This window comes from Aspergillus pseudonomiae (assembly GCF_009193645.1).
Source record: "Aspergillus pseudonomiae strain CBS 119388 unplaced genomic scaffold BDV37scaffold_24, whole genome shotgun sequence".
Lineage (NCBI taxonomy): Eukaryota > Fungi > Ascomycota > Eurotiomycetes > Eurotiales > Aspergillaceae > Aspergillus > Aspergillus pseudonomiae.
In genome coordinates this window covers 255262-280381 of record NW_022476016.1, presented here as the reverse complement: position 1 = coordinate 280381, position 25120 = coordinate 255262, and the positions used below count along the sequence as shown (strand labels likewise).

The 25120-nt window shown below is 51.6% G+C and overlaps 11 protein-coding genes across 11 annotated transcripts; 6 read left to right on the top strand and 5 right to left on the bottom strand.

Moving 5' to 3' along the window:
• The first annotated feature begins 10 nt into the window (after nt 1-10).
• Nucleotides 11-2650, top strand: BDV37DRAFT_96001 (uncharacterized protein). Its single transcript, XM_032091500.1, has one exon. It carries the CDS (start codon nt 464-466, stop codon nt 2534-2536), a length of 2073 nt encoding a protein of 690 aa, XP_031942656.1. The 5' UTR covers nt 11-463; the 3' UTR covers nt 2537-2650.
• Nucleotides 2651-2740: 90 nt separating this feature from the next.
• On the bottom strand, nt 2741-4048 carry BDV37DRAFT_95960 (peptide alpha-N-acetyltransferase complex A subunit ARD1). The gene is made up of 2 exons (XM_032091498.1): nt 3432-4048; nt 2741-3318 (listed from the first exon to the last, which is right to left on the bottom strand). Exons 1-2 carry the CDS (start codon nt 3793-3795, stop codon nt 2945-2947), a joined length of 738 nt encoding a protein of 245 aa, XP_031942655.1. The 5' UTR covers nt 3796-4048; the 3' UTR covers nt 2741-2944.
• On the bottom strand, nt 3873-6224 carry BDV37DRAFT_245599 (PI-PLC domain-containing protein). Its single transcript, XM_032081667.1, has 3 exons — nt 5125-6224; nt 4470-5069; nt 3873-4417 (listed from the first exon to the last, which is right to left on the bottom strand). The coding sequence occupies exons 1-3, from the start codon at nt 5672-5674 to the stop codon at nt 4200-4202; spliced, it is 1368 nt and encodes a 455-aa protein (XP_031942654.1). The 5' UTR covers nt 5675-6224; the 3' UTR covers nt 3873-4199.
• Nucleotides 6225-6291: 67 nt separating this feature from the next.
• Nucleotides 6292-8615, top strand: BDV37DRAFT_245598 (SUR7/PalI family protein). The gene is made up of 2 exons (XM_032081666.1): nt 6292-7423; nt 7478-8615. The coding sequence occupies exons 1-2, from the start codon at nt 7018-7020 to the stop codon at nt 8029-8031; spliced, it is 960 nt and encodes a 319-aa protein (XP_031942653.1). The 5' UTR covers nt 6292-7017; the 3' UTR covers nt 8032-8615.
• A 1574-nt stretch (nt 8616-10189) lies between these two features.
• Nucleotides 10190-10867, top strand: BDV37DRAFT_282003 (uncharacterized protein; the record flags this gene model as incomplete). Its single annotated transcript, XM_032086937.1, has 2 exons — nt 10190-10550; nt 10605-10867. 2 exons carry the CDS (start codon nt 10190-10192, stop codon nt 10865-10867), a joined length of 624 nt encoding a protein of 207 aa, XP_031942652.1.
• A 319-nt stretch (nt 10868-11186) lies between these two features.
• BDV37DRAFT_270810 (uncharacterized protein) lies at nt 11187-13063 on the bottom strand (the record flags this gene model as incomplete). The annotated part of the gene is made up of 2 exons (XM_032084617.1): nt 11187-12911; nt 13046-13063. The coding sequence occupies 2 exons, from the start codon at nt 13061-13063 to the stop codon at nt 11187-11189; spliced, it is 1743 nt and encodes a 580-aa protein (XP_031942651.1).
• A 658-nt stretch (nt 13064-13721) lies between these two features.
• On the top strand, nt 13722-15550 carry BDV37DRAFT_95826 (WD40 repeat domain-containing protein). Its single transcript, XM_032091497.1, has 4 exons — nt 13722-13968; nt 14054-14075; nt 14137-14632; nt 14721-15550. Exons 1-4 carry the CDS (start codon nt 13947-13949, stop codon nt 15354-15356), a joined length of 1176 nt encoding a protein of 391 aa, XP_031942650.1. The 5' UTR covers nt 13722-13946; the 3' UTR covers nt 15357-15550.
• A 314-nt stretch (nt 15551-15864) lies between these two features.
• Nucleotides 15865-16572, bottom strand: BDV37DRAFT_282000 (dynein light chain Tctex-type family protein; the record flags this gene model as incomplete). Its single annotated transcript, XM_032086936.1, has 4 exons — nt 15865-16149; nt 16212-16286; nt 16398-16436; nt 16543-16572. 4 exons carry the CDS (start codon nt 16570-16572, stop codon nt 15865-15867), a joined length of 429 nt encoding a protein of 142 aa, XP_031942649.1.
• An 894-nt stretch (nt 16573-17466) lies between these two features.
• Nucleotides 17467-17899, top strand: BDV37DRAFT_281999 (putative vacuolar transporter chaperon Vtc1; the record flags this gene model as incomplete). The annotated part of the gene is made up of 2 exons (XM_032086935.1): nt 17467-17500; nt 17562-17899. The coding sequence occupies 2 exons, from the start codon at nt 17467-17469 to the stop codon at nt 17897-17899; spliced, it is 372 nt and encodes a 123-aa protein (XP_031942648.1).
• Nucleotides 17900-18355: 456 nt separating this feature from the next.
• On the bottom strand, nt 18356-19534 carry BDV37DRAFT_281998 (glycoside hydrolase family 5 protein; the record flags this gene model as incomplete). Its single annotated transcript, XM_032086934.1, has 1 exon — nt 18356-19534. One exon carries the CDS (start codon nt 19532-19534, stop codon nt 18356-18358), a length of 1179 nt encoding a protein of 392 aa, XP_031942647.1.
• A 3298-nt stretch (nt 19535-22832) lies between these two features.
• Nucleotides 22833-24935, top strand: BDV37DRAFT_270806 (uncharacterized protein; the record flags this gene model as incomplete). The annotated part of the gene is made up of 1 exon (XM_032084616.1): nt 22833-24935. The coding sequence occupies one exon, from the start codon at nt 22833-22835 to the stop codon at nt 24933-24935; it is 2103 nt and encodes a 700-aa protein (XP_031942646.1).
• Between the last annotated feature and the right edge of the window lie 185 nt (nt 24936-25120).

Here is a 25120-nt window from a genome sequence, read left to right as displayed (position 1 = left end):
TTAAGATTAATATTTGCATCGAATCCATGGAATGTTCGATAAGTCAGCCTTATCGATGCCGTCAAGCCAATCACATGCCAGCCCGCCGACCCCGTGATCGCAGGTGACCATCCGCCGCCTTACGAGAAGCTTCACTTTATCTTATTGTTGTCTTGCCTGACTGTCATCTTTCCCGGCGTTGATACCTTCTTGTGGAGTGCTTTTCGACCTTGGTTATTCTGCTAAATCTCATCCCCGCCATTCCTTTCGGATCGACTCGTATTTGAAATACCGATTGTCCCACTTGAAGCGCTAGATAATCTTGCTGCCTGCCTTCCCAGCGTCAGCGGCTGTGTCCGGTTTCTAGAAGGCTGCAGGTTATCTAATCGTTTATGCGCGATGGATCACCGTTGACGAGCCTAAAGGTCACTTGAGTTCATTGAAATCAATCCCGACTTCCTGCCATTTTGTTCAGATATCCGTGATGGACCATGAAGAGGAGGCACCTCCGCCATATTCCGCCGTCGATCCGCTGACTCGAAATGCCATTGCATCGGCCGAAGTAAACCGGGTCATACTCCGTCTCCGAGGGGGAGATGTCTCACTTGGTGATGCTGCATCAAGCGATAGCTCCAGTTCCGTCGTACTTGCCTCCTCTCCGCTTACGCCCGCCAACTTCACTTCCGCCACCGCTTACTTCGTTGAACGCCCGGTCCCTACCATTGACAATGAACGGCCGATCCTCGAGCACCACCTAACCATCTACCCGCGGAGTCAGTCCAAGGACTTTCCTCGTCGCCCTCGTTGCTGGGGTGCACGCACTGAGCACATCATCCAGCAGGACTGGGACATGTTCTTGCGATATCTGTTTCCTCCCCATCTCGGCCTCGCTTCCTCCTCCGATCAACTACCTCCTCAGGTTAGGGCTCAGATCCAACGAGATCGCAAAGACCGCCCACAAGAGACAGACGAGCAGCGTCGGATGCGAATATCGGCTGTGATCACCGAATGGAACCAATACTTCTTCGAACCCCGCGCAACTTGCATCACATTTTCCTACATCACCGACGCACAAAATGCACCGGCATCTCCTCTTTGTCCTAGATGCTACCCTGCTGCCACCCGGGTCTCGCAGGAGAATCGGACAGCGGTGACGGTGCGGCCTACTCCATCTTTAACTCCGAGACAACCCATGTCCCCGCTATCACCTCCAGCAAGCAATCGCCACTCTCCTGCGCCTTATGCATACCCGAGTCCACAGCATCCGCAACTGCCTCCTACTCCACATACACCTTACGGTGCTCCTCAATACTATCATCCTCCACCTCCTCACCATGCTACATACCCTTATTCTCCCCAACCACATATAGCCTATCAACACAACGCTTCTTGGAACTGGAATGCTCGGCCTTGGCCCCCTCCGCAGCAAAACTCGAGTTCTAAAAGTGGACCACTGGGCTGGATATCGTCGCTCGCTTCCCAGGCCCAGAAGTATGGAGATCAGATCAGTGCGCAAGCGTCACATTATGGCCGACAGGTAGAAGAGCACGCCATGGCGCATGGTCGGTGGATAGAAGAACAGGCTAGCCTCCAAGGGCGAAAGATGGAAGATGTTTTCACTGGCCTGGTCAGCCGACCCCGCAACGAATGGCCCGCCACTGATGCTCGCGGCCAGGTTTACTATCCAAACGGGTATAACTATCCTTATACGCCTGCTATCAACGCTGTCGAGCCCGTCAAACCTATTGAGCCCGCGGCCACACTACCTGTCCAACGTATCCGTAGGTTATCCACTGGTTCGGCCTCCTCTGACTCGTCGTTGGAATCGATTGACTCGTTATCCACCACCTCGGAGCTGAGCACATCCGATCTGGCTACGGTTCGGGCGCAGCTCTTGTCACTCGAAGACCACCATGACCGGGATTTGCATGAAGCTGCGGTAGGGCTGCGACGGCAGCTCACCGTTTTGCAGGAGTCTCGCCGTCGGGACCGGCTCGCCGGACGCAATTGGCGGCAGGGGTGGGGCCAGTACCCACAACAGCATGGCTACGGACGCGGCTGGGGTGGACGATGGGAATCGCCACAGCAACATGAACAAAGTGCCGCTGAGAAACGGGCCCTGAAAGAGGAGACGCGGGCCACGCGGAAGGCCTTCCGGGATGTCCTGCGGCGAGCAAGGGAGGAGCACAAGGAGCAGCGACGGATCAAGCGCAACCGACGCCGTCGGGAACGGTCTCACCAGATCGAAGGTCCTCCACCGGAGTCCAGTCTCGAGCAGCAGGTGCAGAATCTGGACCTCGACCATAACCGCGAGAGCCAATCGACGGTCCAATCTTTTACATCCATCCCTTCGCCGGCACGGTCCGTTGCCGAGATTAGCGTGATCAGTACCCCTAGCACTGTGTCTTCACATCATCTTCTGGAAGATGAGCCTCCAAGTAGTGGCAAAGAAAACCAAAAACAGGCCGATACGGGCAAACAAAGCCCGAAGGAAACGGAGAAGATCAAACGCAAGGAGGTGCCGAGGCTAGAAGAGAAAGGCAAAAAGTCTGGTTGACCGCGAGCTTTGCAACATTTGAGGTTTTGAGCAATTGCATGGAATCTGTTATTTAGGGGTTATGGTACATGAGGAACGGTGTTTCGGTGGAGTAACTACTGCATTTCTTGGATGTGTTCATGGGTAATAGTGCCAGTGGCATGTCGAGTCTTTCATCTTTGTGATCTACATGTTTTCGAAGTTTTTGTTTAGCCGTAAGTTAGCATGATACTGGCGCTTAATGAGACATGAACTGCATCACACCACTCTGCATTTGCAGGCAGTGTTACATATACATCTTTCATTTCACGGCAAGTAGACCACCAGACAATCAACATCCGGCAGCCAGTAAACCCGATCTATACCACCCTAGCATGAATAATAATATCACGGGAGAAAGAAAGAAAGGAGAAAGACGGAAAACCCCCCTTAAGCCTGAGTCTGCGACTCATTCTTCTCCACCAAATCTCCCACGCCCAATCCGCGTCCAACCCGTACCTTCACCATCTTCTCCTTCTCCTTCTCCGTCCCCAATTCACCGACCTCCTCGCCCTCGTCGGCGTCTTTGCCCTCCTTCTCCGCCCGCAGACGATCCTTCCGCTCGATCTCCGCCCAGTCCATCCACATATCCGTCAGATCCATGCGCATGGCATACGCATCCTCGCCGTCGGCATAGTACTTGCTCTCGACAGTCTCGACCTTGAACCCGAGGGTATCGCGGTATAGGCGCAGGGCAGCGGTGTTGCTAACACGCACATGGAGCGAGACATAATGAGCGCGGTGCGATTCCGCCATAGCGCGTTCTACAAAAAATAACTCGTTAGCCCCTCACCAAACTTGCCCCCAACATTCAAGAAAACCAAAGCAGGGCCCTAAAGGAAACTCGAAAGTGAAGGAAAGGGAAGGAAAAACATACGAGACATCCTCATCAAGCGCTCTGCAATGCCCAACCGTCGATGCGTCCTCATCACACTCAACGAGGTAATATGTCCATGTGCGACGCCGTCCGTCGGCTCCTCCTCCATCTTGGCCAGCACGTACCCCACTACCTTGGGGTATTGCTCGGCGGCGGTGGTGGCGCCGCCGGGCGCTGTGTGTTTCGAGTACCCATTCTTGGGGCGGACGACGGCGACGAAGCTCAGTTGCGGCCAGGTGAGCGCGTGGTAGAGGTAGTATTTTAGGAAGTAGTTCTCGGGCAGGTTGGTGATGTTGCAGGTTTGGATGGAGGGGAGGAGGTCGATGTAGCTTGGGTAGCTGGAGAGGGGGACTATGTCGACCATTTTTTTTTTTTTTCTGTCGGTCTTTGTTTTTTGGTGCGAGGGATTGGAGTGGGGGAGGTAATTGAGTGAGGGGTGAGGGGAGTTAGTTGGATTGAGTATATGTTTTTGATGTTGGTATGGTTAATTTGTCTCCGCGGGCGGTGGAGTGATGCGGATCAGGTGGTGCGCTAACCCGGTTGGGGTGTGCCCTATCTTGATCATTTGGTGCTGAGTCTATGAGTCTGTCATCTTGCTCGGATAATGGTAATGGTACTTATTTAGTGGTGTTGAGTGAAAGTTTATATTGTTCCTTCCTATATGCGCTACTGCAGGTCGTTTCTCGTTAAATATGTAGTAAACAGGCTGTCGTATCTCGTAACTCCCAGCCAAATCTTCTATACAACTAAATATATATATCAAGCGATTCAAAACAGAGAGATGAGGAATTGGATACCGCCGATCATGACTGCGGTGGCCATGACGCTCTGCGGCATCAGGCTCATGCCGGCGCTGGCCATGCCGCAGCACTTTCCGTTGTACGTCACATTGTTCATCTGCGCCGCGACCTCGAATACCGTGCCGTTGACGGGGCCGTAGTTGTAGTAATCGACCAAGAGGAAGTTCGGGGGACGATCCCAGATTTCTAAATGCTGTTAGACCCATCGCGGATCGCCACAAGGGAAGAGAAAACTCACTGGTACAATTGCTCGCCATCAAGCCCAGACTGCCAAACCCGGTCACGTTGTTCGTCTCGTTCAAGAGCGCCGTGTTCGGGATGAGCAGGCTGAGACCCAGCACGTCCATCTGGAGGTTGAGATTGTGGTTCGCCATATACATCCGGTTCCTGGCGTCCGGCGCCGCCAGATCCGGGGGACGCTGGACGTCACAGGGAAAGTCTCGATCCGTTGGAGAGAACGGCGTCTCCCACACCTGAGAAAACTCGTCCATGAGCCATGGATACGCCGTCTGGTTGGCCTGATAGTCTAGGAACATGACCGCACGCTTGCCGGACATGATCATGCTGGACAGCGTCGGCCAGTCGTCCAAGGCCATCGGAATCTTTCTGGGCGTATACACCAAATCCATCAGACCGGAGTTCTGGACGGGGCCGGTGAAATTGCCCGGATCGACGTAGTCCGAGTTGCCCATCAAAATGGTGACCACGTCGTACGGGTGAGCTTTCATCCACTTGGTCACCTTTGTCAGATAGGCCTCGAGGGTCCCGACGTCGAGCAGCTCGCAGCTGCTATGGCATAGGCGCATCGTGTTATTGACGAGATGGGTCTGGAATTGTACTATTCGAACATCAGTCGGCTACGTCCCCGCTTCTCTTTCTGACCGTCCACTTACACATTCGAATTCCATCGTCCAACTGGGCCTCGACGTCCAACGCTTGATTGGCGGCGACACTTCCTGGTTGCACAAAGGGACTGTTGTGGGCCGCAACCACGGTGATGTTGGAATAGTTCCGCGCACAGAATTCAGGGTATCCGTTGCAGGGCTGGGTGTTGACCACCGGGGATTCCGAGGCGGATGCGGAGGCCGTCATGGTGGCATTGGCGGTGCCGTTGAGGGTCTGGGTGCCGCCCAGCACCGTCACCGAATTCGAGGTGGAGGTGGTCGTATTGGAGCTATTCGACGCCGTTGTCACCATCGCGTCGGAGCCTGTGAGGGTGTGCGAGCCGATGACGGTACCATGGCCGGTGCCTAGCGTGATGGTCGAGGTGATGGATTGATAGGTGCCGGTCGGAGTGGCGGCATCACTGACTTTCTCGGTGATGGTCCCTTCCAGCGTGAACATCCCCTTCCCCGTAGACGTGCCGGTCGAACTCGAGGACTCATCTGCAGCGAGAATGCCAGCTGCCGCCAACAGCGGTAGTAACCGGATCATCACCCGCATGATGCCGGTTGAGCAGAAAAGATCACCGAGGGATTCTCTAATCGTATAATAATTCTGTGGCTGTACGTATATATCTGTATATAACTATAAATATGAAGGGAAAGAGAAGAAAAGAAAAGAAAAGAAAAAAGAGAATCGATACAATCCGGCAGGATATGAGTATAGGAAAGGAGAAGTAAAGAAAGTGGAACGATGGAGAAAATGTTGACGGTCGATGCGGAGTTTCGCACCTGAGGCAGTCCCTGAATGTTATGAGCTGGTTTGGTATTGTGTATTGTTCAGCGTTACTATGGGTATGTTCGGTAACAGGGCCAGCAAGCCACCCGCCACAAAAACAGACTTGAGTACCGGTAGGGCGATCGCAGGCTGCAAGAAAACATCTTGGCTGGTCTGGACTAATAGGAGTGGAGATACGAGATTAATATCAAACTAAAAACTCCACAGTGGGCCAGCACGCTACGATGACGTTGCGGCGGTGCAGTGGCCCAATTAACGCTAGGGGTTGGCGTGGGAAACGCAGAGAGTCCAGACAACTCATGCTCGACACAATTTTGGCTCAAGTGAAACACGTAATATCCACCGACGGCGCCTCTATTTTTATTCCGTTGGACTGTTACGGCGTATACAGGACTGTATTTCATCTCCTTTGATTTGTTTTGTTTGGTTCTTCGGTATTGTCATAGCTCAAAGTCAATGTCTCCGTCATGAAATCCTGTAGGTAATCTATATTCCAATACGAGTATTGATACTCGCCGTGGCCGTGAAATCTCTTGCGATCAACGGCACTATTCAAGGATCAACCGCTTATCAGGATCTCGCCTCGAGCCTGGTGGGACTGGGAAGGGAAAAGAATGACAGGATTGACTCACGCCGAGAGGACGATCGTTACCCCTTAGCCAGCGGGTCCCAGAATCCAGACCCGCCAGCAGGGACTCCCAGCTGTCCCAGACTGCAAAGCACTTACGACCGCATTACGCCGCCGCCGATCTTGCGCAGATTTTCCCTGGACAACCCAACTTTCGACCGTCGCCTAAGGTTCAATTGAAGGAGTTCCCCTTCGATCGTCACTTCCCTGGCTCCATTTCTCGTATTTCGCTTGTGCATCTCCTCCTGCCTTCATATTTTCTCTCCAGCCCTATCTGTGCCTTGTATAACACCCTGTAGAGACCGTCAACCGTGGTTTGTTTTCGTGGATGGTCTCGTTATACTGTTGTCCCTCTCTACGTCATCGTCAACACCATTGCAACTGACAATCCTATATGAATTGAGATCTATCAATCAATCAATCGATTGTCGTTCTACCAGCCCTACGACAACTGGGCCCGTCGCACGTTGCTGAGCCCATGGCGAACCTTCCATTCTTCCGGAAAGCTCCTCAACGGCCGGAGTACGGCCGCAGTCGCTCCAAAGTCCTCTGGCACCGTCTACTACGCTCCTTTCTCTACCTCATCGCATGGATCTTCCTGATCCTGGTCGTCATTGGCAATGTCTCCAACAAACCCGTCCTCCGCCAAACGTGGTTCCTCAAGATCGACCTCTCCAACATCATCCCACTCTCCGTCCCCAATGCCGTCCTGATCAACAGTATTGCTCGTTCTATCGGTCTCCATGATTTCTACACCGTCGGTCTGTGGAATTTCTGTGAGGGATTCAATGATAGCGGCATCACCAAATGCTCCAAACCGGAGACCCTCTACTGGTTCAATCCGGTCGAAATCATCATGTCCGAACTGCTCTCCGGAGCCACCAGTACGTTTCGGACCCTCCGTGCCGGCCAGACAGATCACCACTAACCAAGTCCAGTTGCCCTCCCCGGAGACATCACCGACGCGCTCAAGATCGCCCGAATTGCCTCCCACTGGATGTTCGCCCTCTTCATCCTGTCCACCGTCTTGACCTTCATCATGATCTTTCTCTCCCCCCTGGCTACGTCGTCGCGACCCCCGCAGTCGATCTCATCGGACCCCAACGTCAACGCCGCTCACCCGGCCCACCGTCGCCGCACGTTCGTCTTCCTCCGCGCCTTTCCCTTCTTCCTTCTGACCTTCTTCACGGCCCTCTTCACCATTGTCGCCTCCGTCGTCGCCACCGTCATGTTCATCATCTTCAAGAACGTGTTCACCTCGGCGGATTACGACCTGAATATCGAGGCGGAGCTGGGCACCCGCATGCTGGCCTTCATGTGGATTGCGAGCGCCTGCAACCTTCTGTCGTTCATTCTGCAGCTGGGCTCCTGCTGCGCGGCTTGTTGTGGGGGCCGGAAGGCCCGGAAGGCGCTGAAGAACGGCGGTGCGAATGGAGCGTCGATGCGCGAGAAGGATGCTCATAGTCCTGCAACGACCACCGCTACCGAGTGAGCTTGGTTGCCGTTTCATCCAGCAAGCTCGTTCATTATAGGTTTTGGATTGGATATTATGGGACATCAAGAACATACACATACAAAGAGCCGCATATATAAGCTGGCCATATATATCTCAACTTTTGTTTTAGAACTGGTATATAGACAGGGGTCTCTATCCGGATATTGCTTATCCCAGCTTGGCTCAGCATTGGAGGTGCATTTGATTTGGTTAGTTACGATTGTTACGACTTGTCATGATATTATAATCTACAGGTATTTGGACCGTTCCAGATCCAGAGATGTAACTCGTAAGGACATGCCAGGCTATTCGCCGCTTCTCAGTGTCAGGATATTGTAGTTTGAGTGAGTTCAATCTTGGTACAGGACGCATAGAACAAGTAGTCCAGGTAGAGCTACCCTACTCACAAATATACGCAAGGTTATCAGTCGTTTATTACTCCAGCCACTAGTACCAGTAGAACTACAAGTTAGGCAACATTTATGAATTATATGTCACGTATAACAGATGCAAATACTGTCGCCTATAGATAGGTGATCTGAATAGGTCTACTACAAGATTAGATTAATTGTTGACATTCGTCATTTGAGTGTAGATCTACATAATATTCAGTTCTCTGCGGTTCAACTTAGGGCACGTCCGGTTATTTCCGAAGATGATATATTGTACCTGTAGGTAGTACCTCCTGACTATTATATTAGATTTAGTACTCTTGTATATGAAACATGAGAAGAATAGATGATAAGTATTCATGTAAAGAGATTGTTGTATAGAGAAGCTAGAAGTATAGAAACTTCGTGTCCATGGGCTAGTTAGCCCTAGAATGCTGGGTGGATATATGAATGTTTGTTTGAAAACTACAGATATACTAAACCCAGGATTATGACCCTCCAGTTGACTCTTTTAATATTCCTATAGATATCATGAGTATGTAGGATTTGCATACTCATACACCCTTCAACTAACCCCATGTATATACAATATGGATTTTCATCTTAACCGTTACTTATTGTCGATTCGATAAATGTTAGGTAACCTCCGCCCACGAAACCTCAGAGTCCTTAACCTTGACTATGAATATCGTAGCAATGCCAGAAACTACTACAGAAGCTATTATAAACAATCTTCCTCCCCCGGGAAATATCCTCGGCTTTGCCACCCTGTACTCCATGGAAGTCTAACTCCACATCATTCCCTGCCGACGAAACTCCCATAGCTGTTGGATAACTTCAGGAACATGTCTTTCGGTATCAAAACATCCTGTTCACAAGAATCCGTGGCTTATTTCCCGGTGAATAACAGGTCAATCGGGAGCCGAATTTCATCAGTGGAGACTTTTTCGTCTATTAGCATCAGGAGGTTAGCATACGATTATATTGGCGTGCTTCATTAACAAAATCCAAGGCGACGAGAATGAGAATGAAAAGATTTACCTACCTGACTTATTCAGCTCACCATATTGAAGCGACAATGAGGCAGGAAAGGAGGACTCGTGCTTTTTGAACCAAGACCACTACCTACCAAGAGGATATAGGGTCCTTAGTATAATCACTGACTATGTATCACTGTTTTTCCCCAGGGTACAAAAAGCTTTTTTGTAACCTCTGATAGCTACTGTCGTAACCTACGGAGTCATGAATGATGAGCGAGGAGGTTACACACCGGCTATGAGCCAGAAAGAAGGACCAAAAAGTCTGAAGACTATGGACTTGTCTGTACTAGCAGAAGTCAAACAGCCACTGTAATAGCGAGCCCTAAAAGCGTTCTACTGTGGAATTTCCATGGAGCGACGACACATGCATGGAATATACCCTTCCTTATACGAGAATTCTTTGTCTTCTACTTCTGTATGTCCAGTACAGCATGGTTGATGAATCCCCCCTGGTTAATTATTGATGGAAACTAGCATAACAGACCATTTATCCTTTGAATGCCTGTCAGGTCTTTCCTATATAGTCCGGTGTCTATTATTATCATCAACAATCTACACATAAACAAAAAGACGGAAGGGTGCGTCTTGGTTTAACAGATATTTACAACATCAGCATACTTTACATATCCACATACCTACTCCATATCACTTTTATTCTTCTGCAATTCCTGCTTTCAGAACCTAAAAGCATTCCTAGAAGAGTGGAACCCCGTACCATCAACCATGAACAGCCCAGCAACCAGACCCAAGACAGTACCAAGGCCACCCAGTCCAGCCATCCGCGAACTCTGGATGCAACAAATTGGGCAGAGTCTCTCCGCGAACAGCCCAACCAAGCGAACAAAGGCGATTGAACTCGAGGAAAGCTGCCCGGAAGCCAGACACCGGTTTCTTACGGCCTACAAGCGTAAGAAGATAAGGGAGGAGAGCGGGCTGCGCTACGGAGAGCATTCTCCTGGCGATATCACGACACGTATTGGGGTATCGCTGTACGAAGATGCTAAGCTATACAGAATGGATCTGAGGCAGGATGTCGAGATATTTGAGGAGATGTATGGGATATCGCCTTTTAATGTGCCGAAGAGTAGGTACAGACTTGTAGCCAGTCCGACTGGCTAGGCTAACTGATGAGATGTAGTGCATTCGGAAACGCGGGCTTTGCTTAATGACCATGCGACAGTGTTAGCTTCAAGTGACTATACGTTTACGGCCAGGTTTCAACAGGCTTTTGGGGAGTTTGTGGCTGCTCTGAAGATGGCTAGGTTTCCGCTGTATGAATACTTTCGGTGGAACCTTAATGACGATATTGAAGATGAGTATCCAGTGCTCATGAAACTCAGATCACGGCATTGGGCTTTGGAAAGAGCCTTTGCGAACGAGGTCAGATATGTTGGTGGCTAAGAGAAAGGCTCTAGCTACGCCTTTGTTCGTTTGATATATTGACTTTTGAGTTGGGTTGCTTCATACAGGTATTCTTTATTAAATTACTCTTTATCTGCGAGCAAGCATTATTGTCGTGATTTGGATAGATCTACTCGCTCTGTTCAACTGACCACTGCCCACATAGCAACGGTGGTTGCTACATCTACAAGATTTAGTTACGATAATAAACACAGGCAGGCTTCACAGATTAAATAAGTATGCAATATTCCCTAATCGCTATGCAAGCTTCGATTACACTGCTGGAATCTTGAAGTAATAAGAAGGGGTATCATAATCTTTAAGCTTCGGCCAGTTCCGCCTCCATCGCACGAGCTAACTCGTCGTCATCATCGATGGGGTCGTCCTGGGCAGCTGAGTGATCTGGAGGATCACTGTGACTCCGCTCAACTAAGGTTCTAGTATCTTGCTGGGGTCGTGGAGATTGCGAACTCAATGTACGAAAATCATGCCCCGTCTGTCCGGTCTCGAGCCAGCCATATTTCTTGTTTCGTAGGGACTGGAGCATCTCCATGCGGCGCTGGCCTCCTTCCGTAGAGGGTTCCGGGGGAGCAGGTTTGTTCGCCATCTCGTCTGTCAAATCAATCGTGACTGGGGTCGAGTCGCGTTCTGTTGCTGAACTAGCAGGCTGTTGACTCTCGTGGACATCGGAGGCGCCTGATGGTATGCATTGGGGAGGAAGGGGTTGAGAGCCTTGCCTAGCAGGCTGCATGTCTCCTGAGGGTGCCGGAGTAACAGGGTGGGAATTCGGCGTGAGAGGGTGTCCCTGGGCTTGCGAGGTGCGTGGAGGCTTGTATGAATCCGGGACCGGGGCAACTGCAGGCACTTGCTTCTGAACGTGGATCTCGTAGAGAAGGTTGTTGTAGATTGTGCCAAGATCATGTAGCTTGTTTTTCCACTCTGTTGCCTCTCTCTTGTACTGCTCAACACGGTTCTGGTGTTGGCTGGAAACACGTCGAAGCATGGCATTCTCTTCGCGTAGCAGTTGCTCTCTGGTCTTGCCCGTCACAGGGTCTATAGTAGTCCACTCAAACCAAGCATTTTTGTACTTGTTCCGCTCACAGGTGAGATGATATATCTTTTCCTTCAGGCTGGAGACGCGATAACTCATTCGGTCATCTGCAACTTCAATGTATTTGACGTGGAGATGTGGTGCTGACGGAAGATAACCTAGAGGTCCTCCATATTGTGGATAAGGGGACGTGTATTCTGGTTCTTGATGAATTCGTTGTAACATTTCTCGGCTAATATTAGACGCCAAATCCGAAGAGTCGAGAGAAAATCGGTCTTTAGTAAGTTGGCTGACAGAAGGCTCCTTTGATATTGAGTTGTCAAGGAGTTCAAAAAGATGTTGCTCGTTTCCATTGCTGTCTGCCGGTTCATGACTCGAAGGTTCATGGCTGATTTGGTCGCCTTGTGCAAGGGGTGGCTCAAGTTCGAAATCTGCTGGGAGCTCATCATCAGGTATCAAAGGAACATTAAAATCTGGATCCTCGAACAGGGCATCCAAAGAGTCAAAAAGTGGATTGGGTGACTGAAGTCTCTCTATTCCTGGTGTATGGGGAGCGGTTCCACCTTGTTCCGGCTGGTGAGAAGAGTCGGGAGAAGACAAGGGAGGCGTTCCACCAGGAGAAGGAACACAGTGGTCTTGTTGTGACTCAACTAGTCGTCTCTTTTCTGGTGGGCCCCAGAAATCAAGCTCTGGAAAGGCCTCGTCGCCAGCTCGTTTTCGAGACGCAAAGGCCGCATCAAGCTCGCGAAGCACAGCCTCGGAATCGAAGAGTGGGTCGTCAAACAGTGCTTGTACTGTGTCAGTTGAACCAGCGAAACCTACAGGGTCAACATCCTGAACCGATAACTTGGACGAGCCAATACCCGCTGCCGAAGCCTTGAGCTTTTGGTCCCCGGGAAACTGGTCGCTGGTGAACGCTCCTTGTTCACCGCCGTTTGGCAAACTATGGTCTTCTTCCTGCGAGGGCACCTGAGCATCGACAGGTTGCTGTGGCTGTGACCCAGGGGGTGGTGTAAGCCCCAGATCATTCACATGCAGGTGATGTACGTAAGGGGAAGATGGAAGATCCTCGAGAGCATAAAGCCCTTGAAGATCTGGAGGGCAGGTCTGGAGAGAGGTAGAAATACCTTCAACCACGCTTCCATCCATCGTGACAGAGATAACCCAATATAATGTAGATCAGAAAGACAGAGTGCCCGCCACTATGGCTTTACACCCTTCAACAAAGCGGAGGTCTCAGACGAGGCAAGTGCGATGCGTATTGTAGACACGTCGATGGGCGCAAGGTATGTGGCGACGACACCATCAACGCAGCGACAGGGCGGAAAACGCCATGGATAATGTATGTAGGCTATGCAAAGAAGTAAGAATAAGTTCCTAGTTATTCCCCTCTGATGGTCCTTTGTTGCGCTGTAGTCCGTACCTGTTGAGACACCAGAGAACCTCTAATCAGAAATTTCAATTTTCTTCCGTGGAATACCGAGGAGGCGCAAAAGGTTTGCTGGATGTCACAGGGTTTGGAACGGTGCGAGCGATCTCGAAACAAATAAACGGTTGGTAACCAATATTAGTTACTTGACTGGAAGACTAGTTGCCAAGTACGACGCCTCGAGAGATGACAAGGACACGACTTTGCTGCTGCTCAACCGAAGGCGAAAATGACGCGGATGGTGAACCGGTGTCAGACCCTCTTTGACAGCCGCGAAATAATCCTCGCTGACGAAGAAAACAAAGCACAGGGCGCAGCTTTGTATCTTATCTGCACTAAGATGAAAACATGATTTAAATGGGCCTTTTTTTTAGTCGACTTTTAATCTCCCTGAGCGCTGTCCGCCTTACCCACCGCTTTCAAGACCGCTCACGTGTGCCTCGCCCAGAACGGCCAGGGATTGCGGGCAGCGAAGACCGCCGCAGCATAAGGCCGGCAGGAAGCAGTTCGACTTTCGTTCCGCTGATGGGGAAGGAATCACTCAGGGCCTCCTGATATTTAATTCTCTTCAGTTCCTCATAGGTTCCCGCACCTTCAATATGAGCGTCATTCTTTGCACTGGTAAGTACAAGCTGGATTTCAGCATTGGCTTCGAGATCTTCGGTAGGCATTTCAGTGACGCTAATTGACCGCTTCGCTACCAAAGCCGGATATGACCACACCATTCGGTAAGTCAACTACTTTCCCTACGATTGCCGGTATACCCAGCGCGCTAATCCTCCATGGCAGTTTTTGGGAAGCTCTGTCTGGAATATGCTCGCGGACTATCCAGCATCCGGACTCTCAAGTAAATCGCTTATGTATCACCCCGGACAAGCGCTATCTGGCCGCCGCAGGTCACAACAATGTCAAGTTGTACGATATCAAGTCCACTAATCCCAACCCGGTTATGACCTTTGATGGCCATACAAACAACATAACCGGTGTTGCATTTCACTGCGAAGGCAAGTGGATGGTTACTAGCTCGGAAGACGGCACGGTGAAAGTGTGGGACACGCGCACCGGCAGTCTACAACGCAACTATGCCCATAAAGCCCCCGTCAATGATGTTGTTATTCACCCCAACCAGGGTGAACTCATCAGTGGTGATCGCGCTGGTATTGTCAGGGTTTGGGATCTGGGCGAGAGCGTCTGCACTCATCAGCTAATTCCCGAAGATGACGTTGCTGTACAAAGTGTCAGTGTTGCAAGCGACGGATCTTTACTCTGCGCAGGGAATAAGAAGGTATTTAATATTCACCTCTCTCCCTTTTGGTGTCATATCAGGCAAACGATCCATTCACTTTGCGACTCGAGACTAATCGACTCGTCAGGGCAATGTTTACATCTGGCGCATGGTCCAAGATGCGGAATTGACTCGCATCGTACCAATGTGTACCTTCCAGGCTCACAAAGACTACCTCACCCGCATACTTCTCTCCCCCGACGTCAAGCATCTCGCCACATGCTCAGCAGACCACACAGCCAAGGTCTGGAACCTCGATCTCGACTATCCCCCGGCCAAGACAGCCGCCGCGCAAGCCAAGGCCAATGGCAAAGCCATCACCTCGGAACCTACAGAGACTCCTTCATCCCCACCTCCTTCAGACAGCCTAGTGAACACCCCAAGCAGCGAACAAGGCAGAGCCGACTTTATCAACCCATTCAGCTTCATCAACGGAACCCCGCCGCCCACCAACGAGCCCCAGCAGACCTTCCCCGTACAACCCGATGGCCCCCCAGTAGATCCGAATACCAACACCCTTTACCTGGAGACCACCCTAGCCAATCACCAGCGATGGGTGTGGGACTGTGCTTTCTCCGCGGATTCAGCCTATTTAGTCACCGTTTCGAGTGACCACTACGCTCGTCTATGGGAGTTGGCTTCGGGCCAAGTTATCCGTCAGTACAGTGGGCATCACCGCGGGGCGGTGTGCGTTGCTCTGAACGATTATTCCGAGCCTCGGTGAGAGGTCCGGAGGTACGCACCGTTATTGTCCGTTGTCAGTCAGTCTTCTTCATGGTTAGCATGGCGCCTGGGATTGGGTGAAGCATGGAGGCATGTTGCCTTCTGCATTGGAGTTCAGGCTTGTTTGTTCCCACTTGTATTGTTTTGGATGTCTACGAGTCTATGGCATGCTCACGTATGTGGTATATCCAATCCGAAATAAAGAATATACGTATAATAGTCTGTCTGTACAAGTTGTTTGTATATTCCCCTACATATGTATCGATACGATTAGAAATACACAAGGTATAAGGCTCACCCGAGAAAAATATCATACCCACAAATGATTCTGCTCGTTGCACCTTGCTCCCAAAGCAAACGGAGACCAAAAAACGATGATACTAAAATAATAGAGGGAGAAAATAAATCGTAAAATTCCAACCATGCGTCTTTAAGAACCAATCAAACCACCAATCAGGTCAAGAATTCTTTTATCTTTAATAACCCCGGACAAGTGGATATGCTTAGATTTAGTTGACGGCGAACCACGTTACACTCACGACAACATCCAAACCCCGCTCGTCAGCACCGGGGTACTTAAATGTCCACATTCCATCACGGTTGACGTCCCAGAACGCACCTGAGGCGGAGTGCATCCCGCGCTTGCCGGTGTTGCTGGCGGCGCCCTCTGCGGCGGCAGACTTGTCGATCAGGCCTTGTTGCACGATGGTGCTGTTCACGGTGAACCGGTACGGGGCTGCCGTCGAGGGGGCAGAGGGAGCGGTCGCGGCGATGAGGGCTTTGAGGATGGTGTTCTAGAGCGGTTTCGTGATTAGACCGGTGTCAAACGACGCCAGAGAATCCGGTCCACACTCACAATGATCTGAGAGTTCCATTCGCCGACCTTAGTGTGCTCGTAGCCTTCGACACCGTTCAGTGCGGAGTCACATGCCTGTTCTAGAATTAGTTCGGGTTTTCGTTATCTTGCCATGGTGACAGTTGAATTGAATCGTGTGTGTACCACCACGACGAGGTGGAGACGGTGATAAAAGGGAGAACGTACCTCGGAGGCAATCTTGGTGAGGTCCGCGATGGGGACAGGCTATAGGCGTCCACGAGAGACGGATGTCAGCGCGGACCGAGTCAATGGACGAACGATAGCGGACAATGACGTTTTAGCGGCGGGACAGGATTGCATGGTCACGCACCGAGGAAGTGGGAGCAGTCTCGACAGCCATTGTAGATGTGATCGTCGGGTGTAAAGATGGTTGTCTGGAATGAAGCTATCGAGTTAGTATGGTCTAACTGCGATTGGGGTCTAGACGGGCCCAGAGTCGACGGTGGCAGACCAGAGTGAATCTGGAGATATGGTTGTGGGGGGGCGCGGCCCCGAGAAAGGGGAAGACGAATTGACGGTCAAGATCGGCAGAAGAATCAGACTCACGCGATGTAGTGTGCTATGCAGGGATGAAACAAGCGTCGATGTGGGCGGAATTCCAAGACTGTAGGGAGAGATGGGGATTCCAACAGGGTGTTTGCTGGATGTTTAGGAGCCGCAGTTCGAGCGTGTTATCAGGATTGTGGCTTGATGGTCGATGGTTGGCCCACCCTGCAATCACTCCATACTGGATCGGGGTTGGCTGAGTAGCTACTTGCCAGCTCGGGGCTAGCGCCATGCTTAGCCCGTCACCGCCACAGGAAACACGGGGTAACCATAATCCGACACGACCTCAAGCGATGACAACAGCAACGAACGAGGGCACGTGGGATGGAGTCGACGGTCGGAAATCAACCCGACGCCACAAACTAGGCCGAAGCGGGTAAGTAGCAAGGCGACCGGAGCGTTTGTAGCGGGGCAGAATCTGGGCCGTCTTGAATACCGACAGTAGTGGTTGCAGCAACTGTATCGATCCTCTCTAGTCTCTCCCCCGACGCTTGCAATCAATTTTTTTTTTCTCTTCTTCCTTCTCTAACCGAGCGTCATCGAATATTTTTTCCATCACATTTCTTAGCTATAACATTTACGAGGTTGTTCAGAAACTCTCGTCTCCAATTGCTCTCATCCCTCCTGCAAGCTCTCCGGATCCCATCTCACTAGCTCTTATCCCGTACCCACACACACACGGACCAAAATGTCGAGTCAACCTCTCCTCCAGACTGCCCCAGGTCAGTAAAAGAGGAATCACGAGTCAATCGTCTCAGTCCCAACTAACAGCTCTCCCCAAAGGCAAGCGCATCGCCCTGCCCACCAGAGTCGAACCCAAGGTCTTCTTCGCCAACGAGCGGACCTTCCTCTCCTGGCTCAACTTCACCGTCATCCTGGGCGGCTTGGCCGTCGGTCTCCTGAACTTCGGTGACCGCATCGGTCGTATCTCCGCCGGTCTCTTCACCATCATCGCCATGGCGGCCATGATCTACGCCCTCTGCACCTTCCACTGGCGCGCAGCCAGCATCCGCAAACGCGGCCAGAGCGGCATCGACGACCGCTTCGGTCCGACTGTCTTGGCCCTCGCCTTGTTGGCGGCCGTCGTCGTCAACTTCATCCTCAGGATGACGGAGAACTAAGCTGTTTCCTGTATTTCTTGTGTTTCTCTTTTATGTGTGCTTGTTTCTCGCCCCCCTTGTTTTGTGCGGCACGTGCCCGTATTTTTGCCTGCGCTAGACTGGGTTATGTGTTATGGTCTATGCCCTTTATGGACTTGTTGCTTATTCGCGCTGGGGTGGACGTCGCTGGCCGGTGCAAGGGCTAAGAATGAGTGGATAGATTATGGTCTGGTTTGATGAGCGGTCGTACGACTGTCTTTCTTTTTTTTTTCGACTTTTTATGATTGGTTATTGTTGCTTGTACGTGTACACTGTGTGTAGTTGTATATTCCTCCCGTTGTTTCTGTGTTATAGCGATTCAAATTGTGCTACAGCCACCGTTTAGTGAGCTTCAAAATTGCAAAATTCGAATTATTGGCCATGAATTGAATACTATCCAGTACAAACATATCGTCTCAATCTACACAAGGACACCTGCTAGTTCGTCTGATGGAATCTCGTCAGGTCAATGTACCCGTGGTCAACAAAGTACTCAAAGTTCCAGTAGTCTGCTTGGGTTCCTTGCCCGTTCACGGTCGCATTGCCCGAGAACTTGGCGGTCCAGTAGCAGCTGCCCTGGGAATACTTGTACATGGCATCGAGGCCCGCATTCACATTCCTCTCGCGGAGGGCAAAGGAGTTCTGGTATAGCGTTTGGATCGCCCACTCGCCCGTGAACACAGGGAACTTGCCGTCTCCAGCCTTGGACCGCGCGTCCGCGTACAGGTGGGTTGGCAGGGTCTCCGACGTGACGTTGCGCTCGAAGTAGTAGGTGTGGACGTCAAAGACCAGGTTCGCGTCGGCCGGGAGCTGACCGGACCAGTACTGCTCCGGTTTGAAGCTTCCCTGGAACATGACTGGGATGTTGGGGTTGACAGATGCGACCTTATCGATCACGGCACGGATATACTTCAGGACCCAGGTGGCTCCGCGATCTGAAAGTGCGGCTGGGGTTCCGAAGACGGACATATCCGGGTTATCGGTAGGCTCGTTCATCGGCTCGATCGTGTAAGATTGGGGCGAGCCGGAGTTCTGGACGAAGGAGATGACGGCGTCAATGACTTGCATGGAGTAGTCAAACGCGGTCTCGTTGTAGTACCAGCCCCAGTGTCCGGTGGCTTCGCCGATGGTGAGACCATTCGTGCCACCAGGGAGGGAGTGGACATCCACGATAATGTGCATGCCGTACTCGGTGATCGCGTAGTCGGCGATCTGTTTGAGGTAGGCTGTCTGGTTCCCCGAGTACAGTTGGGAGCCAGGGAGCTTGATCCAGGCGGCGTAGGTCGTGGGAATCCGTAAGACTTCTACGCCGATGTTGGCCAGCTTATCGATGTCGCTTTTCGTGATGTAGGTCGCATATCGATGCTCCAACACAGGTCCACACCGGGATCCTAGATGTTCACAAAGCCCCCATTCATCGTCTGCGCCACCGGAATAGGTGCCCCAGAACTGGCTGTCAATCGTGGACTCCTGGACGAGCCAGCCTCCGAGGTTGACTCCGTTGGCTTTGAAAGTGGTCCAGTTGACGTACTCTGGAGTATGCACTCTGGGATGGGGAACTGCCAAAGCGGCCGAAATACAGCCCAGGGCAGTGAGAAACGGTAGTGACGAGCGCATTTTCACGCAATGAATGCAATTTTAGAGAGCTTATACCGGTGAGTCCGCTCACCTCCCAGTCTTCACTCTTCACGTCTTGTAAGATCCACGTGGGAACCCCCGCCATGATATAGGCCCAACTGGTGTCTCCGAGCCATATTGGAATTCCCGACCTTGGTCGTCACTCAGTGAGATCACAATGGACATACGAAAGCTCTTCGGGCAAGAATATTCCCGTCTGCTGCTTTCTGAAGATCCACAGTCTAACCGTATAGAGAACATATCCCGTAGCAGTTGAAACCAAGCTGTTAGACCCAAGGCAAATTACCCAATGACAAGAGAGCATAGAGCAGAATCCATCTTGCGATCCCACGAGAATTCTTCATTAAAATCATGGAATCCACATGGCGTCCCTGCCGAAAGGCGTGGTTGCGGGGTGCGGAGGAAAACCGGCCGTTCGTCAGTACCCTAAAACCCCAGAGTATCCACCGCGTGCAATCACAGTCGAGTATGTACGGTCTAACATCAACCCGAAAATGTTGATCAATATTTGCCAGGCCCTAAGTCGTGGCCGCTGTTGAACGAAAAGGCTCCGTCCGGAATTCCCCAACTGTGGTAGAAGGGATTGCCGCCTTTTGGCGCTCGGATATTCCGAATTGCGATCTTTCACTCTAGTTGAGCCATGCTGCGTTATATACGAGGGCTTTCCCTCGTGTCTGAAGTAGCCAAAGTTGCAGATGTGGTGTCCCACTCATTTACTGTTTGAGTGCACAACTCGACGATTCCCATTTTCAGTCTGGGAAGTATTAGCAGGACAGCACTGGATGAGAATCCAAGGACGGAAGGGAAGGTAGCGATTGAAATTTACCACATACTATTCTCTGGTCCAGAAGATGGATTCTACCGAGCCATGGCGCAGGAGTCTTTCAGTGGAACTACTGATCCAGAGTTATGGAGATGGTAGAGTCATTGTCTGATCTTCAAATCCGGGAAAACAAAGCACCCAGAATGGAAAAGCAAGCGATGACTAGATGCCATGATGTAATCATTTGTACCTCAGGCACGCCGTCGATGATATTGAAAAGATCAGGCAGCGAACGAACCATGGGCCCAGCAATATGAAAGAAGTCAACACTTGGAAGAGAAGCCACCATGGGTGTCCGACGAACCTTAACCACACTCTTCCGATCCATGGCACCGTTAGCTTATAATCCAATTGTTCACCACCGTGACTAAGGAGATATTCCATAGTTAGCCAACTATAGCTCCCACCATTCCTACTCCAGAAAGGCCTATACAGCTGCATTAGGGCATTAACTCTGCGGGTGCCCAATGATATATATGCACATTGTTGACATCGCTCACGGTGGTACAGCGCGCTAAACTACCGCTACCAGTAGGTATATCCCAAGTCAAGGTCGAGTGGGTTGTACATGTAAGTGACTCCTGTGGCAGTGCAGGAAGTTCTCAGGAAACGGATAGTTTGCAGGTACGGATAGACAGAAGACCAACAAGAGCTCAGATCGCTTGAGAGGGACAAAAGTACCATACCGGGCGTGACGATCAATACAGCGACGACGAGCCATGGACCAGTCCAGGCCCGGTATCACATCATGGACCCACCGGCCAATGTGAAGGGTCAATAGCGCGACGATCTGATTTGACGTGTCATTCTGATTCAACCAGACGCTGGAACAGGGAAGTCAATTCCTGAGGATCAATGAGAGCTCACGACGCATATATCCAAAAAAAAAAAAAAAAATAGATAATCAATATTATTATATTTAAAGATAATATTCCATACTAGGGAAACATTTCACCAGTACTTTTACGGCGCTCTGACTCGCTAGGAAAGTCTCTTCCGGCTCATCGATATTGGCCAGTTCTTGAGAACAGACGAGATAACGATTGAATGTGTGGTGATAGCTGCTTCCCCCCGTCGTCATAGACCATTCAAGTGTCGGTAGTACTACGACTGTACAAACATCCATACAGGGGACTAATGAGAAACAAAACCAGATCCCCTCACTGTCACTGATCTTCTTTTTGCCTCCACCCCCCCCCCCCAAAAAATCCAACTGTCTCGAAAGATTAGTATTCTTCTTATTTTCCCTTTCGCAGAACCTAAACCAACAACTCCTCCAACTCCAACTCTCGGATTCTTTCCTCTTCTTTCTCCTTCTCTCCATCCCCGACGGGTTTCATCACTCTCCATCTCCGCGACAGGATTTGGGTCCCTGGTCGGACTACTGATTTTCGATCATCCTTCTTATCGCCGGTCTCCCTCGTTCTCCTTCGTATATAGTTTTCTTTTTCTTTTCTTTTTCTTTGTCGGTTCCCCAAGTGATCTTTAGTTGATTCGCAGATTAGCTCGAATTTCCTTCCTATTCTGTATTATCTTTTCGGAACTGATTGAACCCAAAAAGTTCGTTGTCATCTCGTGCACTATTTTTTTTTCTCTTGCCTGATTCATCCCCTCTTCTTGTGTGCTGCCTGTTCCTGGTGAAAATTCATTACGAGTTGTGTTCCTTAGCATCCATTATTAATAGATTACGCCACCACCTGTGTTCCGCCAATTTTGCCTCTCTGGAGGTGCCAATCAATAGCCCCGTGGATCCATCTTGCTGCCTTTTCCCTCCTTTCCCGGGAACTGCATGTGAGTGGACTAACTTACTTGTTGGGAGCGTACGGAGAACGTACTGTATTCCCTCATACTACTGCCTCTCCCCATAACATTGTTCTGGTGCTTATCTGTCATTATTCATTCCTCTGGAAACTCTCTCTCTCCCTCTCTCTCTGGTTCGGAAATTCAATCTAAAACTCTTTCCCGTCCGAACTACTCTTCCCAACTTCTTTATCATCCTTCTCTCTCCCGCTAAAGGTGGTGAATCCGCTCTTACGTCCGGTGTTTCTGGTTGGGGTGACTCTTTCCTCCCTTCCCCCCCCCTTGCTGAGCTTCTGCCGGTCGCAAACGACGCCTGATCACCGATCGGCAGCAACGTCCATTCCTTCGCGGACTCTACGCCTCACTCTCCACCTCTCCATCCTTTCCCCCCAGATTTAGATCGCGTTCGCATGCACTGGTCCATGATTTAATCATTCAGTGACTAACTGTATTTTCATTTTTTTTTTTTTTTTTTTTCTTTTTTTCTTCCTTTTGGTTCTTTCGCTTTCGGACGTGTCGCATTTCTCCCAAGTCGTCTTGGCGTCTGAACACCCTACTTCTCTCCCTGTCGCACACCTCTCGCATGGCATGTTTCGGCTGCTACCCTGGTCCTCTGCAATTGGGGGGAATAAGGTGATGGCTGAGGAGCTCAAGATGCTCGCGACCTCGCCACACTGCGCCGCCCCGGGTGTGAACAGCCTGGCGCTGCCCCAGTTGAAGCGCAAGCGCTCCGATTCGAGCGATTCAGCCACCGGTCAAGGTGCTCCGGTCGCAACCAAGTTACGCGCAGACGATACGCCTAGCAACCCGGTCGCGATTGATCAAAACCCGTCTCTCTCTCTCAGTGGTGCGACTACGACGTCGCAAGAACCGACAGCTCTCAGCGATCGCGTATCCCAATCGTCGCACCCGTCCGACAATGCGTCCCGTCAGAACCCCGATCCGTCAGGTTTCCCAGGCGCCAACCAGGATGCCGCCCCGCGCAAAGTGAATGTGGAAAAGTTGCGCGAGACGTTGGAGGCACAGTTAAGCTTAGAGGTGTTGTTGAAGCACAATGAACTCCGTTTGATCGACCAAGAGATCGCCAAATGCCAAGTCGCGTTGGAACAGTTGCGACGGTGCGCCGAGATCCCTTATCCGGGATCGCATACCCCGGGTCAATCGGTCAGCAACGGCACGGGAATGGCAGTGTTAGCTCCTGGAAATGGACCTCCACCGCTCTCCCCGGCACCGTGGGGTGTCACGGACGGCCCGTACACCCGCCACTATGCCCGATGGTTGCTTCCGGACCCTCGTTTCGACGGAGGGGAGCTCGAGCCGGCAACCCCTCTAGGGTTCGGTGCGCCAGGCACGCCACTGATGGAAGGTCGTTCGACGCGTGGGAACTCTGGTGGCGATGGCTACTGGGCCAGCAAATCTCGTTTCCAGAGAGGCTCGGGTAACATGAAGCTGCAATCCTTGCCGAATGGCTATCCGCCGCCGAAGGAGAAAGCGGGCCCGATGATCATCCGGCGAAAGTCAGATGGTGTCCTGGTCAAACTTGTCTGCTTGGATTGTCGACGGGACAATTTCTCCAGCACGCAAGGATTCATCAATCATTGCCGCATTGCCCATAACAGGAACTTTGCTAGTCACGATGCGGCCGCGGTCGCATCGGGAGAGCCCGTCGAGGTGGACGAAGCGGGTGCGATCATTGGGGGTAAGAACGACACCTCCAGCACCGCCACGGCAGGTTACGTTCATCCGCTCATTCGATCGGCTCACGTCATTGAGTCGTCCAAGACACCATCCGCGTCGGAAGCCTCTGACAACGCGACGCCCCGGAAACCATCGGTCTCCAGCCGGCAGGCGTCCTCCGTGGTGGAAACACCTCGTCCGTCTGCCCACCCTCTACCCACTCAGCGCCGGACGCCGGCGAAGCCATCGGATGACTTCCTGGGCTCGCCGGCTACGCCTCATCTGTCATCACTGATGCAGCTCAAGGGGGTTGGACTCGATCTGGACCGACTGGTTGGGGAAGCGAAGACCCCCGTGGATCTGAGTGCCTACTCGTCCGATGAAGGCGAGTCGGACGTGGAGCCGGCCCCGCCGTCGGTCAATACGAGTCACGGCGAACAACCAACTGAAACTCGCATTGGCCGGCAACCGATGCGGACCACAGCTCCGCAAGCCGGGTCGCGGCGCCCAGGTAGCCGCAAGGGGGTGGACAAGACGAGTCATAAGCCCCTCACCTTGGAAACCCTGACGCCCACGCGGGCCGCGCCTTATCAATCCCCGTACGGCCCACCCTCATCGGTGGCTCCGATCGATGACCTTCGTCTTCGTGAAGTCGATGGGGTCGATCGTTCGGCCAATCTCAGTCCGAATACCGTCGAGTCGAACCAGGCTCCGAGTCTGGTGAGCGACGACGATGATGACTGTGAAGCGGCGTCGGATTCGGATAGCCCGGGTCCCAGCTCGTCGGAAGCTGGGGATCACGAAGAAGACTTCAGTCACATTGACGTGGAAGACGACGACGATACGACGGGCTCCACGACGACCAGCGATCCTAAGTCCGACCCCGCCGGTCACCCTTCCCCGTCTTTTTCGAAACCACTCCGGGGCGGCAGCTCCAAGAAGAAAGACAGCCTTCTTTCTGCATCCCTGGTGTCGTTGAACCGCGGCAAGGATGAGAAGCGCGTGAGCTTTGCCAGCCCGGACACCAGTCCTGCCAAGAGAAAGAAGGACCACAAGCGAAAACCTAGTGGAGGCCAGTAAATGTTATAGACTTCTTTTCTCTTTCTTTCTTTCGTTTTCTCAGCTCTTATCACTACTCGCAGGGGCTAGACCTCTCGTCCGTTGTAATGCTATACATCTCCCAATTCTTGTATGAGACTTTAGGGCCTTACAACTTGCGTTTACGTGGGACGGACGGTGCTTGCCACGGTCCGATCAGTTTGGCA

Coding starts and splice junctions, on each gene's coding strand:
- BDV37DRAFT_96001 (XM_032091500.1), top strand. CDS start 464: ATGGACCATGAAGAGGAGGCACCTCCGCCATATTCCGCCGTCGATCCG.
- BDV37DRAFT_95960 (XM_032091498.1), bottom strand. CDS start 3,795: ATGGTCGACATAGTCCCCCTCTCCAGCTACCCAAGCTACATCGACCTC. Junction 3,319..3,431: donor GCGCTTGATGAGGATGTCTC/GTATGTTTTTCC, acceptor TATTTTTTGTAG/AACGCGCTATGGCGGAATCG.
- BDV37DRAFT_245599 (XM_032081667.1), bottom strand. CDS start 5,674: ATGCGGGTGATGATCCGGTTACTACCGCTGTTGGCGGCAGCTGGCATT. Junction 5,070..5,124: donor GGACGATGGAATTCGAATGT/GTAAGTGGACGG, acceptor ATGTTCGAATAG/TACAATTCCAGACCCATCTC. Junction 4,418..4,469: donor GATGGCGAGCAATTGTACCA/GTGAGTTTTCTC, acceptor AACAGCATTTAG/AAATCTGGGATCGTCCCCCG.
- BDV37DRAFT_245598 (XM_032081666.1), top strand. CDS start 7,018: ATGGCGAACCTTCCATTCTTCCGGAAAGCTCCTCAACGGCCGGAGTAC. Junction 7,424..7,477: donor ACTGCTCTCCGGAGCCACCA/GTACGTTTCGGA, acceptor AACCAAGTCCAG/TTGCCCTCCCCGGAGACATC.
- BDV37DRAFT_95826 (XM_032091497.1), top strand. CDS start 13,947: ATGAGCGTCATTCTTTGCACTG. Junction 14,076..14,136: donor GGATATGACCACACCATTCG/GTAAGTCAACTA, acceptor CCTCCATGGCAG/TTTTTGGGAAGCTCTGTCTG. Junction 14,633..14,720: donor TCTGCGCAGGGAATAAGAAG/GTATTTAATATT, acceptor TCGACTCGTCAG/GGCAATGTTTACATCTGGCG.